The 16090-nt window shown below is 47.1% G+C and overlaps 2 protein-coding genes and 1 long non-coding RNA gene across 7 annotated transcripts; 1 reads left to right on the forward strand and 2 right to left on the reverse strand.

The window, feature by feature from the left end:
- Positions 1–509: 509 nt before the first annotated feature.
- Positions 510–4611, reverse strand: LOC123620149 (nucleoside diphosphate kinase B). The gene is made up of 5 exons (XM_045525166.1): positions 4379–4611; positions 3927–4056; positions 2565–2666; positions 1583–1695; positions 510–770 (listed from the first exon to the last, which is right to left on the reverse strand). The coding sequence occupies exons 2-5, from the start codon at positions 4050–4052 to the stop codon at positions 653–655; spliced, it is 459 nt and encodes a 152-aa protein (XP_045381122.1). The 5' UTR covers positions 4053–4056; positions 4379–4611; the 3' UTR covers positions 510–652.
- Positions 3687–12208, forward strand: LOC123620151. Of its 3 annotated transcripts, none has more exons than XR_006728775.1 (3): positions 3687–3725; positions 7484–7624; positions 11971–12208. It is a non-coding gene; the product is annotated as an uncharacterized LOC123620151 (long non-coding RNA). The 3 variants fall into 3 exon arrangements; XR_006728774.1 differs by lacking the exon at positions 3687–3725 and adding an exon at positions 4699–4810; XR_006728776.1 differs by lacking the exon at positions 3687–3725 and adding an exon at positions 4843–5791.
- NME1 (NME/NM23 nucleoside diphosphate kinase 1) lies at positions 8060–14740 on the reverse strand. 3 transcript variants are annotated; one of them, XM_045525167.1, is made up of 5 exons: positions 14593–14740; positions 13001–13130; positions 10277–10378; positions 8860–8972; positions 8060–8361 (listed from the first exon to the last, which is right to left on the reverse strand). In XM_045525167.1, the coding sequence occupies exons 2-5, from the start codon at positions 13124–13126 to the stop codon at positions 8244–8246; spliced, it is 459 nt and encodes a 152-aa protein (XP_045381123.1). In that variant the 5' UTR covers positions 13127–13130; positions 14593–14740; the 3' UTR covers positions 8060–8243. The 3 variants fall into 3 exon arrangements, with proteins under 3 accessions (XP_045381123.1, XP_045381125.1, XP_045381124.1); XM_045525169.1 differs by having other exon boundaries at positions 14549–14630; XM_045525168.1 differs by having other exon boundaries at positions 14510–14595.
- Positions 14741–16090: the final 1350 nt, after the last annotated feature.

The raw sequence follows: 16090 nt of genomic DNA on the forward strand, positions 1-16090 counted from the left end.
GTTCTGCATTGGACACCAGCTAATTCAATTCTGACGCTGTCAACTTGGAGCTTTGGTTGCCTTGCTCACCTCCTGCTGTGTGGCCAGGTTCCTAACAAGCCAGGGACTGGGTTTTGGGGACTGCAGATCTAGATGATCAACTGAAACAACGGACCTCCATGCTGCAACCAAACATTCAAATACTTTCCAACAAAAGCAGACACAACAAAGTCATTCAAAGGTTAACTTCAAAATTAACAAATAGTTTTCAGGTTTTGAAATTATTAAGTACATAATAGTCAGATTTTTACAAAATAATATACATTTTTAAGTATATCTAATTGAAGTTTCCTGAATGTGGCCTTATCTGATTACAGCTAAATTAACGGGGACTTCCAACACGAAAAGGTTCCCCACCCCTAGACAAGATCATTCTTCCACCGTAAGCAGGACTGCGTTCTGGATAATGCTGCTGTAGCCAGGGAACCAAGTCACTTCTTTTAGCTTAGTATCAAGTAAGTACAAGGAGATTGCCCAGTTTCCAAAGGCTTTATTGGTAAATATGCTTTAGAAAAGAACGATCAATCCTATTGCTTCCAAGTCAGTGGAATGAAGAGCTGTGTCCAGGGACACACCAAGCAGTGCTGAAGGGGAGTGCTGCTTTGTCCACCTCTTATTCATAGACCCAGTCATAAGCACAGGACTTGTAGTCAACCAATTCTTCAGGCTTAAACCATAGGCTGATTTCTTTTTCGGCACTTTTTACTGAGTCGCTGCCATGAATGATGTTCCTAAAGAAAGAGAATCATTACCAGTTGCCATGTTTAAAGCGCAAAAGTCTGTTTCATGGGCCCAGCAAAGGGTAGCCACTGCGGACCTTTCCTGTCGAACTGCCATTTGAAGCAGCAGACCAATTACACCCCAAACTATTTCCTTTTAAAAGCACGATAAAGGTGCTTGATTACAAAGGTCCCTCGGCTCAACTGTATTACGCTTCCCAAGATTTCCCCCTCAAAACAGTACTTGGACCTCAAGATTGCTGATGCCATAAAACATTCCTTCTCAAATTTTAAAGAAATCCAGGAATAGTCAAACCCACTCTAAACCAAAACCCTAACTAAACGTGACGTATTCTTTACCGAGGGCCATTTCTGCTGCATTTTCTTGTAACATTGATTTGCAAAGCATGACCACGACATAACATGCTTATTAATAAGAATCTCTTTATCCCATTTGAGTCTCGTAACTCTGCGGAGTTTTTGTACAGATTTTTGTACAAGTGAGGGAACCATAGATTAAATAACACACCCATGGACATAATGCCAAAAGGGCACAGGCAATGCTAGAGCCCTTCCTTTCTCCACCCTTACAAGGCACTTTCTGCTGTGCCACACAGGAACCACCCCATCAGCTCCCTGGTGCAGTGTCTTGGTTAAAAGTAAACTACGGAAGCAGCTATTTATAAAAGCTTTTCTCCAGTGATAATCACCACCTAATTTAGAAGCTCAGATTTTCCTAAAATTACCATATGCCCCAGATGCTCGCTTTCTACTCTATTTAAATGGCGTGGAGTAAAAGTAATCAACACCCCCACAGGACTTACCTGCCAACTTGAATGCAGAAGTCCCCACGAATGGTGCCTGGCTTAGAATCCGCCGGATTGGTCTCCCCAAGCATCACTCGGCCTGTCTTCACCACATTCAGCCCCTCCCAGACCTTGACAGTGAGGAAAAGGAATCGCATCAGATGTGCCACTCAGGACCAGGAGGGACAAACATTTACTCCTACCTAACAGCGCACGTCAATGAAACCAATCAGTGATGTGATTATCAGCTAATCCCAGAAGACAGTTGGGGCCTATACACAAAAAACTCTATTCCAAACATATTGCTAGGATACAGAGAAAAGTCTACCCAACCTGGGGACGTCCCAGTCTGAGACAGAGATAAACAGACTGAAGAATTTTTATAAAGCCACAAACACTGACAAGAAACAGTGAAGAGAGGGTAGGGAAAGTGGCCAGACAGGAAAGGATCAATGGGAAGACTGACATGCATGGGGAAAGTATTCCAGGAAAGAGCAGAAGGAAGGAAAAGCCACACAGGGAACAGGAAGTGGGTCTACTTTCCCAACAATTTCAGTGCCTCCCTGATACCCTCTGTCCTTCCATTCTCTGCACTCCCAGTTGGACATTCACACCATCCAGAAGAAAATGTTTCATTTCTAGCACAGATTAGAGAGTGTTCGCTTCCCTTAATATATAATTGTGTTTGAATTTTTCATGAGAAAATTTTTTAAAGTGTTCTTTTAAATTTGGGAAACATTAAGGACTAAAACACCTGTCAAACAGAAGAAATGTAGCATTTTTTTTGTACGCAGTGAGACTCTCTATTTAACCCTGGAGAGATTCATGTGAAAGTGTCCTTTTTTCCAAGGTCTGATTCCCTTTCCTTTCTCCTCCCGAGCTCCTATTGCTGTTAACTAAATAAGTGCAGCAGGCTCCATTTGTGAAACAAAGAATTTAGAGTAACTGGGGAAGATAAAAAGGACATTAAGCCATTTTCCCTGGCTCCCCAAGCACTCACCATGGCCACAACTGGGCCTGAGTTCATGTACTTCACCAGCCCAGGGAAGAATGGGCGGTCTTTCAGGTCAACGTAGTGCTGCTTCAGGTGTTCCTCAGAGGCCTGGCAGTCAAGAGGAGGTACCAGTTAGGAAATAAGCCGGAAAGGCTCAAATAAGGCTCCATCCCATCCTCTGAACCCCTCATTAACATGGTAGGTTCTCTAAAGTAACATTTGGCTGAGTTTGGTGGTTCATGCCTGTAATCCTAGCACTTTGTGAGGCCAAGGCAGGAGGTCAGGAGTGCCAGACTAGCACAGGCAACATAGCCAGACCCCATTTCTAAAAAATCAGAAAAATTAGTGGGCATGTTTGTGCACACCCGTAGTCCCAGCTACTCAGGAGGCTGGGGCAGGAGGATTGCTTGAGCCCAGGAGTTTGAGGTTGCAGTGAGCTATGATGACACCACTGCACTCTAGCCTGGGCAACAGAGTGAGACTTTCTAAAAAATAAAATAAAATATAAATAAAATCAGGTTTGATATTTTCGCCCACACTCATAAGGTGTGTGTATATATATTTTTTAAAAAACCATCAAAAACATATAATTGACAACTGTTTTAGCAGAAAGACTGTTCATATCATAAAGACACCCTTATAATGTCAATGTTATTGATTCTGTAATCCTAAGAAGTAGGTGGCTTGAGGATTTAGATTTAGGGAGTTAAATACCGGCTGCAATTAAAGTATAATAAATATGCCAGGTAATATGCCAGGCAGAGGTCATATTAAACTCCTCCAGCCTACTCACAATGCCCTTTTAAATATTTCAGATGATAACTGAGAACACTCTCGTCACTGATAAGCTGGGCTGAATTTCAGACACTGATCCTTAAATAAGTGTAGGGAATCAGATCTGTGCCCCAAATTTAATGTGGAAAATATAGTTATTAATCTATGCAAAACGAAGGGACACGTCACCTAAAACTTCAATCAACCAGAAGTTTCAGGCTAAAGCACAAAAGATTCCAAGAATCCATTCTGTGCAAATGCAGGCCCGCGTGGGTAGGGGAAGGGGGTCTCCTGCCCCGTGGCGGCGGGGGACAGGGTGGTGGCCGATGCCGGACGTGTCCGCAGGAAGCCAGCCCGGGAGGAGTCACGTTACCTCCGCTTAACCTTCCCAAGGTCGGCAGAACTCCGGAGCCTCGGGCAGGGGTCGGCGGGCGGTGCAGCCCTGAGACGGGGCAGGGGGCGGAGCGGCGCCCGCGGGCGCGGAAGTGGCCAAGGCGGACCGCGGCTCGGGAAGGAGACGCGGCCCGGCCGCTGCGGGGTGGGGGGACCCCGCGACCCGGCTGGGGAGGGGACGGGGAGGCGGGTGCGCGTTACCCGAAGGAACTTCATGGCCACGAGGCGGAATCCCTTCTGCTCGAAGCGCTTGATGATCTCGCCCACCAGGCCGCGCTGCACGCCGTCCGGCTTGATGGCGATGAAGGTGCGCTCGAGGTTGGCCATGGTCCTGCGGGGGGAGAGGCGCGGTCAGGGCCCGGGTCCCCCGCCAGCGAGCCCACGTAGGCGCCCGCCCGGCCCGCCTCCCCCACCGCGCGCGGCCTCGGGGACACGTGGCTTCCCGGACCTTCCGCCCCGCCCAGGGCCGGCGCCCCTCCGCGGCGCCCAGGGGCTCCGCTCCGACCCGGCGCGGGGGCTGGGGAGGGCCCGGGGGCGCCCGCGCGAGGCCGGAATGGGGGAGGGGGGTTGCGGGAGGCCGGGGCCGCCGGGGGCGCCGGAGCCCGGGCACGGCCGGCGCGGCGCAAACGGGGAAGGGACCGCCACCGACTCACCGGGAGGCTGGCGGGGCCGGGCGGCGGTTGCGCTGAGCTGAGCCGCGGAGGCCGAGAGCCGGAGCGACCACCAGCCCCGGGAGCCGCCGGCGGAGGAGGGCCGCGGGGCGGGGCGCGGGGCGGCCACACCCCGGAGGGCCCCGCCGTCCAACCCGCGGGGACGCTCCCCGCGCCGGCCGGACGCGGCCGCGGGACTCTGTCCACGCCCAGGGGCCCGCCGGGTGCCGCCCTCGCCGGGAAGGGCGCCAGCGAGGGATCCAGAGGCAGGAAGTGATTTGGGCCCCACCTGGACGTCCCACGAGTAAGACTACGCGCGGCCCAAGTCCAGCTCCGCACCTCCCCGCACTGCCCGTGGCCCCCACGTACCCCTCCCTGCACACGCGCGCGCGTGCACACACGACACCCTGCTCTTGGTCTGGGGTGCCTCACCCGGTCAGTACCGGCTGCTTCCACCATCCGCCCGAGCACCCTGCTCGAGCACCGCAGTCCTCATCCCTCCTACTCTGAATCCAGCCTCCCCTTTCCCTTCTTTCTGCTGGAGCCCGGGTTGAGCCCTCAGCTTTCCTCATACAAACTTACTGGCAGCCTCCCAAAGGGCCGCGACCTCCCCTCTCCTTGCTCGGCACCCTCCCCAGACGGCCATCTGATCCTGCCTCTGCTCTGCTGGGATGACTCTCCCTCCGACGCCGCCCACACAGTGACATTCAAACTCCTTAGCAAGATGCCCTTTTTGCAGTACGCCCTGCCCCCTGGATGCCTGTCTCCCCATCTACATTTCCAGCCCCGACCAGCAGCCCCGTTCCCACCCTGAGATGGGGCTCCCTGCCCACCCGGCACTATTATGCGGTCAGGTCATCCAGTTCAACCTAGATTCTCTCACAAAGATCAGGCCTGTCATGGACTTGTAGACAATTCCTAGCTCCTGGGTGCCTGGCAAACGAGTCCCCTTTGGTGGTGGGCGGCTTCCCTGGGGGAATCAACGAGCCCCTTATCTCAGCGTACTAGCACTTAGTGACACGTGCACAGCAGTGCGTGCTGCCCTGGGTTGGGGGGAGTCCGCGTGCTCTGCACTGACCACCTCAATCATGCCATCACCCCAGTAGTCCCGGTGCTGCACTGATCACCGGCCGCTGGCTAGATGGATGACAATCCAGGCCTCTGTGCCACCTCATCTGCTTTCCAAAATCCTGGTTACAGAGCATTAACCCACAACAGATTGGCAATGACTATCACTTGCCCCCATTCTGGGGCAGTGTGTCCTTTGGCCTCGATCTGAAGCACACTCTTATTTGGGTTTCCTTTTCAGAGTTACCAAATGTCAACTGTAGAAAAGGGTCTGGGAATTTCACGGGCATTTCTCTGTACAGTGGAGAGCTGTCTACCCCTTGGCAGGATCACCGACACCTACTTGGGGTACACACAGTACCAGCTAGCTGCTTTCACCTCCCCTCCCCTTCCTGGAAAGACTGCTCTTCCCTGGGGAGGCTCTAACCCACCAGCCTCACCACATCCACATTCATGCCCCCAAAGTCCTGGTACTGTCATCTCACCCCCCAAACAAATAGGTCATGCATTTAGCCCTCAGCTACCCCTAAAGAGGGAAGCCCAGCCCAACTGTCCTCCTCATCTCCTCCTGAGAAGTCCCTTCCCTCTATGGCCTCTATCAAAGCCAGGTGAACAGGGAGGATACCAAGAAAAAAACCTGCTAAAGTTTGTGGCAAAATTCATAGTTGTCCCCAGTAGCCGATCTCACTTCCTCCCTTCTCATAGTATAACTTCTGAGTTTTACCTGGGCTCAAGGTTGCCCAAAGAAAGATAACATTTCCCAGTTTCTCTTGCAGCTAGATGCAGCCATGTGACTGTGTTCTGGCCGACGGGATGTGAGAGGAAGTGAGGTTGTAAATTCAGAGTTGTCCCTTTAAAAGTGAGGGATGCTTCCCTTCCCAGCTTGCTGGAAGACAGACACAGGGGCCGTGATCCATCTTAGGTTGATTAGAAGGAACTGGGTCCAAGGACGATCTCAAGGATCAGAGCCTGACCACCATCACCACCCCTACTGACCTCCTTGGGTCTTTATTTATTTATTTATTTATTTTGGAAAGAGGGTCTTGCTATGTTGCCCGGGCTAGATTCAAACTCCCGGGCTCAAGTGATCCTCCTGCTTCAGCCTCCCGAGTAGGAGTAGCTGGGATTACAGGTGCACCCCACCACAAGCTTGGACTTGTAAATGAAAGAGAAGTAAACTTCTATATTGTCTCTGTTAAAGCAACGAAATTAATATCCTAACAACAAGGCTACTTACAAAATTTCTCCCACTTTGTTTGAAGCCATCCCAGGAACCCAGGCCTACTGTCCACATAGCTTCTCTGAATTTTGGAGTAGTTACAACTTCTCACACTCCCCATCCACTGATTCCCTAAGAGTTTCTCAAGAACAGGATGGATATCTTTCATTTCTGATGAATCCTCTGTGCCGAGTACAGTCTTAGACACCTAGCAGATGCTCCATAGATACTTGTTGACTGGCTCAGGGCCAAGGGTGGATGGATGCAGGGGACAAGGAGAGAGGTAGGCAGAGAATGTCTGTGTTTATGTGAGATTTCTCAGGCCAACAGAAATACAAGCAGTCCCGAGGTTATGGGTCACACAACTTACAGAATTCCATACTCAGAATGGGCTCCCAATGCTCCCCATAAAGATAATTTGTAATTAAATTAATCATTCGGGAACTAGTTTCTTCAGTGCATGTAAGCAAATCATCATGGCATAAGCAGGTCATTGGTGCAGCATTTTTTACTCTAGCGGCTCACCTCATAGATAGATAGAGAAGCAGCTGATAGAAACACAAGAACAGGAAGAATCAGTAGATCCAGAGCCAGGGAAGTTTACAACAACAGAATTAGCTGAATCCTTTCATCTCATTGAAGCAGGATTTGCTAAGGTTGAGGAAAAAGATCCTAACATTGAGAAGTTAACACAGGTTTACAGTGCAGTTAGAACATCAGCTGCTACAAGGCCATTTATGATGAAAAAAAGAAAAAGGCTGTGCAAACAGCCCTAGAAACCTTTTTCAAGAGACCAACTTCAGTACTCAGCTCCTCTCCAGCAACAGAATCAAACCCTGACTCCACCACCCATTCCGTCCTCTCCAGCACCATCTCCATCGTCACCTTCCGATTAATGTCACAGCTGCCTTCTTGCCTCAAACATGCCCCTGCCAGTAAGCAAGACATTGCTGCAACATTAGGTGAGTGTTAACTTTTAATATTCCTTTTTGAAATTTCTTCTGTTTCCTATATAAACTTTTTATGTGAGTTTGTTCTTATGTTCTGTTTGTTTGAATTAAAAGAGCACTATCATTTCTGGATATTATTACAATACAGGGGTATTATTATTACTCCAGTATTACAATGTGTCATTACCATATATGAGCCATTATAGTATTGTTATTATTATTATTACCATATACGTGCTGTTCATCAGGGATCCAACTTACATACAAATCCAACCTAAAGATGGTCCTGTTCTCAGGAGTGTATCTAGTCTGTAACCCAGGGACCACCCGTAATTTACATGGCATTTTTACACTCTCTATTAGCTCAGGTTATCCAGAGTACATGAAAAGAAAAAAAAATACAAAGCAAAACAGCAATACAAAGTAACCAACTCAACAAATCACACATTGAGATAAAACATTTTAATCTGATGGTAGCACATAACACTGTACAGGGAGCATTCACAGCTCCAAGAGTTTCCCTCCAAATTATAAGGAAGTTTCCGTAAATAACTGGGTTTGCTACAGCCTGGGCAGTGCCCTTGGGAAGGAGGGGAGATGGATGGGAGAAGCACTGTGGTCTGCCCTCATGTCATTCATAGATCCAGTCCTGAGCACAGCTTTTGTAATCCACCAGTTCCTCAGGGCGAAACCACAAACGGATCTCTTTCTCTGCACTCTCCACGGAATCACTGCCATGAATAATGTTCCTGGGTAGGGAAAGAGACAGCCACATTACCAAGACCAGAAGGATTAAACTGCCCAGAAGCCCACTGCACTGCTGCTTGCCAGAAATCCTACACCCATTACAGCAAAAAGGCCAAAGCTCCATGTACATTAGACCATGTCAAAAGAAAAAACCATGGCTGCCATTAATGTAAGCATGAAAAATGCCCTCCCTACATCCAGCCCTCCCAGCAACATCGATGAAGCATTGAGAGCAGGCTTGGGGAAGACTCTGGCCAGCAAAGTGTGTAGTACCAGGTTCTGCGCTCTGTAACAGAGGCACAACCACAGTGATGTTGATGACCAAAGGCAAAGAGCCCTCAAAGCCAAACACCAACTTAAGAGGGAGGAAAACAATAAACTTTGATAAAATCGACCAACCTATGGCATCATGTCCATCTCCAGCATCAGAAACCCAAATTCTTGTGGCAACTAACTCAGATTTTGGAAAAGAGTAAAAAAAAAAAAACCTAAAATCCCACCTGCCAACTTGGATGCAAAAGTCCCCACGGATGGTCCCAGGCTTGGAGTCCGCAGGGTTGGTTTCTCCCAGCATAACTCTGCCTGTCTTCACCACATTCAGCCCCTCCCAGACCTCCAAGGACAGAAGAAGATATGGTCAAGGAAAACCAATCTCAGCAGAAAATCTGGCAACTATTAATCCAAAAAAAGAAAAGTAAAAAGGCCCCTTAAGATGACATTCCTTCACTGAACAAATATTTATAGAGTAGCTACTTATTCCAGCACTGGGGATACTGGTTTCCCTGCCCTCAAGCTTGCCTTTCTACAGTCCGTTCTCAATATGGCAGCCAGAGTGGCCTTTTTCATATGCCAAGAGTAGAACCTTCCCAAGCTTTCCAGCACTCAGGAGGTACATGGCCAACACAGCCCTACGAGATGTGGCCCCTGCCCATGCCTCGGCTCTTCTCTTCCTAACTTCTCTTTCACTATCAGGCTTCAGGCATTTGGACTTTCTTTCTGTACTTCAAAAAGCAAGCTTGGCCCCACTCCAGGTCCTGTGCATATGCTGTTTTCTTGGCTGGTAACATTCTTCACTGATTTTGTACATGGCTGGCTCCTCCCTGTCATTCAGATCTTAGCTTGAAAAATACAGCTCTTTTCTTCTCTTTTCTTTTTCTTTATTTTTCTTTTCCTATCATCAGTCTTGGCCTAAAAATGCAGCTCTTGACCATCCAATCTAAAGTGGTCACTTGCTGTCACACTATCCTATTTCCTTTCTGTGCATATCACTAAACGTTAACTGATATATGTATGTTTCAGTTTCTTTATTGTCTGCCCACCCCCACCTTCACCCCCTTCAAGAATTGTAGGCAGGCCAGGCACGGTGGCTCACGCCTGTAATCCTAGCTCTCTGGGAGGCCGAGGTGGGAGGATCACTTGAGCCCAGGAGTTTGAGGTTGCTGTGACCTAGGCTGACACCACGGTACTCTAGCCCAAGTGACAGAGAGAGACTCCGTCTCAAAAAAAAAAAAAAAAGAAAAGTGTAGGCAAAGAAAACTATGAAAATAGATACCTATGTAGTCTCATTCGTGACTGTATCCCCAATGTCTAGAAGACAGCCTGGCACAAAGATGACAAGTAATACATACTTGGAGAAGTAGTACTGTAATAAACAAGAGCCAATCTCCCTGCCCCCCAGGAGCTTACAATCAGACAGGCCTCTCCGGACCACTCCTAGCTATGGGTGCTCAGCTCAGCAAGCAAATGTATCTTGTGTTTGGTGGGTCAGAGAGCCAACTCCTACCCTAACTGTCCAATCCTCCAAGCCCATTTCCTCTGCATCAGTGAGACCTGGCACCAGAAGCAGGAGCCACAACACTCACTCTTCCCCATGTGCACTGAGTCATACACATCAACATCCCACATAGGCACACTCACCATGGCAACCACTGGCCCTGAGTTCATGTACTTCACCAGGCCACCAAAGAATGGACGGTCCTTCAGGTCAATGTAGTGTTCCTTGAGCAGGTCTTCAGAAGCCTATTCCACAGAATAGAGAATGAGACTGGCCTCGAAACTATCTAAAAACCAGCAGTCTAGTTAATTCCCCCTCACCCATCTGCTATTTAAAAGCTCACTGATTCTGTTATAACCCGATTCATTCTCCATACTACCAGAAGGAAACGGTGACAGGGAATAAAAGTGCTTCTACAGTTCTGTACCAACTGTCCCCCTACTGGCCTTGACTGATCAGAATAAAACCACAAACCATTAGAATTAAATCCAGCCTTCTCAGTTTAGACAGGAAAATAACAATACAGTGAATTTCCATGGCCAGAGCAAATGTCAAATAAAATGTTAGAGGGAAATGAGGAAGATAGTCTGAGCATTCAGTGAGCAGCAAACTAAATCGGCCACTTCCCAGGGATACTGCACATTTATTCAAAATATAAATACAAATTCAAAATATAAAGGCCCAAGTGTGGTGACTGTGTGATTCCCACAGGTATTTACAAACCACCCAAAATAACATGACATCTAGCAATAAGAATTTTGCCGAAAAATGAATTGGAATCGCTCATACTGCAAGGCTGGTATGTGGGAACAAGTTAGCTAGAGAACAAACCATCTGCTTAGCAGTTTCAACTCAACTTGGCTGTGTTCTCTCTGTGCCACTGCATATGTGCTTGTGAAAGGTCTAACAGGGTCCCGTAGTTTTTCTAGTTCTATGCACTGCATCGTTTGAAGCATATTGCATACTTTAGTGATACACACAAATGTGGAGATTAGCTGCTGGAAAGTACACCCAGAACATCCAATCATTCAACCGTTGGTTGATCACCACTTGCCAAAGTAAAATTACATGGCCACGTGATCACTCCCCTCACCCTGTCCCTTCCTCTCTGGATGGAAGAATTTTGTGGTGGTAATCTCCCAATACGCATTGACTTCACCTTCCCTTGCCCAGATACCCCTATTAATTGGAACTCCTATTAATTAATACTATTAATTGGTTCTGATTATCTTTAGTCTGCAAAACAGATCACGGGCTTCCTCGGGGGGTGGGGAGGCAGAGATGCTCAAGTTTTTCTTTGTTTCCCACTTCCACACCAGATTTAAATAGCCCTTTAGAGTCACGGCAGTTATCCCTCTTTCCATTCCTCACCAACCCATATCCTTGACAGAAAATTCAGTGTAAAGGAGAAAATGTTTGCACTCAGGGCTCAGAGAGACCCGAGTTAAAATCCAGCTGCATCACTGACTGTGCGCTACCAGGATCATTAACCATTTCAAGCTTCAGGTTTCTCATCACTAACAACCATGAGAATAGGAATAAATATTTCTCAAGGTTGGCATGAGGGCTGGATGAGAAAACATATATACCCAGCACATGGTAAATGTGTTCATTTCATTTTGCCTTCTGCTGTGGTTTGAATGTGTCCCCCAAAGTCCGTATGTTGGAAACTTATTCCCCAGTGCAACTGTGTTTAGAGGCGGGGACTATTGGGAGCTGTTTAGGTCATGAGGGCTCCACTCTCATGAATGAATGAATGAATGTCTTATCTCAGCAATGGGTTTGTTATAAAAGCAAGGTTCAGCCCCTCTTGCTCTCTCTCTCTCTCTCCCTGCAGTCACACTCTCTTGTCCTTCAGCTCCACCATGGGATGACGCAGCAAGAAGGCCCTAAACAGACACCAGCCCCTTGACCTTGGACACCATGTTTTCTCCTCAGCGTGAACATCAGTCTCCCTCCTTTTACATTAAAGCAATTTTCTAAAACATCATCCAGAAACTAAATTGCTAATCAAACTACATTTAGAATGCAATAGGAGGGTCCAAAATTGATTCCCTTAATGGGAAAAAATACTATCCTCTAATTTGTTTGATTTGAGAATTTGAATTCTCATCTCTTGAATTTGTTTGAAAAAGGGTTCTTGGTCAATCAATCCTTTGCATTTATTGAAAGATTGCTTTGTAAGTGTTCTGCAAGTGTGTCCTCTCTCTGCTGTTTCAGGAGAGCCTCTCCAAAGACAAAACCATAGTTTTCCCCCATAAGCTCCTATGGTGCCTAATATATACTAGATACTAAGTGGGTAGTAAAATGATGGAAAGATTTTCTTGTTGAAAAACAACCTGCCTCAAAAGGGAAAAAAAGCACTCTAAAATTATCTGATCAGGAAGCTCAAGACCAGCAGCTCAAACATGCCCAGAGCTCTGAGTCAGAAATTACAGTGGTGCAGTAATATGTGGAACTCTGCATTGCCAAGGGAAAGGAGAGACTATTTTCGAAAGTCCCAAATAACTTGGTTTGTTCCAAGATTTAGCCAAGATGCTAGGCCACTGAGGAGTTTCCAGGTTTTAAGACATCTGTGTTCACCCTACGATGGAGAAGTCTAAAAAAGAGGGGAGGCCAGGTGCAGTGACACGCTCCTGTAGTCCCAGCTACTAGAGAGGCTGAGGCAGAAGGATCACCTGAGCCCAAGAGTTCCAGGCTGTAGTGCACTACGATTGCACCTGTGAACAGCCACTGCACTCCAGACTGAGCAACATATCAAGACCTCATTTTTTGAAAAAATGGGGAGGGAGGGGAGAAACAGGTTAATCTGCAGTGTTCTCTTATACTACAGAGGAGTCAAAATAGTTAGAATGAAGTCTACTTACCTGCATAAATTTCAAACCAACAAGGTGGAATCCCTTCTGCTCAAAACGTTTGATAATCTCTCCCACAAGACCCCGCTGCACCCCATCGGGCTTGATGGCAATGAAGGTGCGCTGACTGTTGGCCATGGTCCTGGGGATAGGCGGGTGGGGGAATGCAATGGCAGTGAATCTCCTGCTGCATCTTTATCCTTCTCAAGCAGATTACCCCATAAAGCTGGTTTAATCTCTAATGTCAACTCCATGGCTCCCTCTGGTAAAAACCATTACTCCCCAGCCCTCTCATCTATAAACTAATATACCGAAAAAGAGAAGGGTCCAAAAGGAGGGGCTGTAATTTCTATTCCATTTAAGCATCTACTGTGTGTGTACCCAATACTGTGGTGGAACCAAGATAGGGATATAAAAATAAGACACTGTCTTTCTCAATAGTCCAGGTTGGGAAAAACCACACCAATGTGTAATTTTACTAATGTCAAAGTGACATCTGGTACAAGGCAGTATGAAATACAGTTTGACTGATTGTCACAGCCATGATATTAGAACTGGAAGGGGTTTTAGAGAATATATCATTATATTTCTTCATTATATCCCTCTTGATTATACAAATGAGGAAAACAGGACCAGAGCAGCAGGAAGAGGACCAAAATCCAGATTTCCCAACCCTATGCAATTTATGCTACCCCTTAATACAATATGTAATAAATATTCTGACCAGCCAATAAACAGTGGATTGTGGGAGAAGCAAAGTCATTGCTTACATCTGATCTGGGACATCATGTTGGAAGGAAGCCTAGAGAGCATCACCCCAGATTTCACAAAGAAGACTGGGCTCATAACCTGCCCTGTCTCACAGTATAAGATAGGAGGAGCCCCGTACACCTTGAAAGACAATCCCTAGTGTGGACAACCGCACCACCTCCTGGCTCTACCTTCTTGTACTTTAGTTAACCTCTTATCACAGCCTCTTAACATTGTAGTCCAATTATCCGTTTGTGTGTCCACCCCCCCACTGGTCTGCGGCCTGCATACAGGGCTGCTTTACTCCCGTGTCTGTCTGTGGTACCTAGTGACAGCGCCTAGCAGTCAATAAGAGCAAAGACAATGCCTTAAATGATAATCACCCCGCTATTCCAAGAAAAAGAGACAAACCCTAAAGACTGGCTCGAGAACCCCCGATGGAGCGCGGGGCAAGCATGATTCTCCAGGAGAAAATAGGGCTAAAGCGCTAGAAATCGCCCCTATAAATGCCCCTACACACCGATCCCTGACACGCCCGTCATTCATTCAACAAGCACTTGCTGAGACTAACTCCGTGCCCCGCACTGTACTCGACAGAGACAAATAAGGCACAGCCGCTGTTGTCGCGGCCGCACGGGCAAGGCAGGCACGGACAAAGGCGAGTCCGCGCGGCGTGGGACGCGTGCTGACAGGGACGCACCTGCGGACAGGCACCCCCCAGCCCCTCCCTCCCGTCCGAGCCCCCTCGCCATCTCTCAGAGCGGAACTCACCTCTTCACTAAACCTCCTCACCTCTCCCTCTCCACCTACCCCACTCCTTCCCCTTTCCGCTCAGGATGCCGAACCCCTCTCACCCCTTCTGCTGCTTGGGCTTCTACTCGGGCTGCTGCCGGTCAAACCGGAAAAGCGTCCAGGCCCCACGTGGTTCCAGGCACCCGCACGCACGGAACGCTTCTGCGCAGATCCGCTGCCGGAGAGCCTGTTTTGCGCAACACCGCTCGTCCACGCTTCCTCCTTGCGGGTAGGGACTCATTCTAGGGAGCAACCTTCTGATGGTTAGCTTCCGGCATTAGTTTTTTTTTTTTTTTTTTTTTTGGCTTTTCCGGCTTCCTGCTCCCCTTCTTTTTTTTCCCCCCCGCTCAGATTTTGTGACTCACTTCCTTCGTTCGCGAGCGAATAGGCTCCCCGAGAGGTGGCGCTCACACTTTGCCTGAAATCCAAACAAGCGCCTAACCTAGAAGTAGAATTGTCGCTCCCGTTTTGTGTTTGTTCAGCCTTTCTAGCTTGTCATGCAATCTTTTATTTATTGAGTACCTCCTAGGTGCCAGGTACTATTCTAGGCCCTGGGGTTATAACAGTATGCTCTCTTGGAGCTTCTGGTAGGGTTGGGAGTAGAGGCAAACAATAAACAAATAAGCAAATTAATATGTAATATATCGCATTTTGTTTAAGTGCTGTGAACAAAAAGCAGGGGGGGAGGAAAATAAGGTTGGTCCGGGAAATCTCAAGTGACAATAGACCTGCATGAAGTGAGGAAGCAAACCGGGTGATAGTATCTGAGAGCCACGAATTATAGTGGGCACCGAGTGTTAGAAAATATGGTTGGAATGGGACCAGATTATATTATGGTGGGATGCCAACAGAAGTTTTTAACAAGGCATAACATCATCTGATACACGTTTTTTAAAAATCATTCTGAGTGCTGTACGGGGAATGGATGGGAGAAAAGTACAAAAGTGGAATCAGGTGCCTTTTCCACAAATGACACTGGAGAAGTTGGACAAATATAGACCAAAAAATGAACCTCACACCTTATACAAAACCTCACACTTTATACAAAATTCACTCAAAATGAATCATAGATTTAAATGTAAAATGTAAAACTATCAAAAGTGTAGGGGGAAAATAGTATAAATATCCTCAGGACATAGTGCTAGGCAAATAATTTTTAGACTTAACACCAAAAGCACAATCTATAAAAGGAAAAGTTGATAAATTGAACCTTATTGAAATTAAAAACTTTTGCTCTGTGAAAGACCTTTTGAAGAGGATGAAAAAACAAACTAGGATGAAAGAAAGTATTTGCAAACTACATACCCAACAAAGGCCTTATATTTAGAATATATGCTTGCTCTTTCCCCCCTTCCTACTATTGCACTTGACTAGTCGTAAAAATATTTATTTTTAATAAATAATAGAATATATGAAAAACTCTCAAAACTCAACAGTTAAAAAAATCCAATTAAAAAATGGGCAAAAGACAAGAACAGACATTTCACTGGAGAGGATATACAGATGACAAGAAAGCACATGAAAAGATGTTCAACATCATTAGTCATTAGGGAAATGCAA

The sequence above is a fragment of the Lemur catta genome, chromosome 15 (genome assembly GCF_020740605.2).
Source record: "Lemur catta isolate mLemCat1 chromosome 15, mLemCat1.pri, whole genome shotgun sequence".
NCBI lineage: Eukaryota > Metazoa > Chordata > Mammalia > Primates > Lemuridae > Lemur > Lemur catta.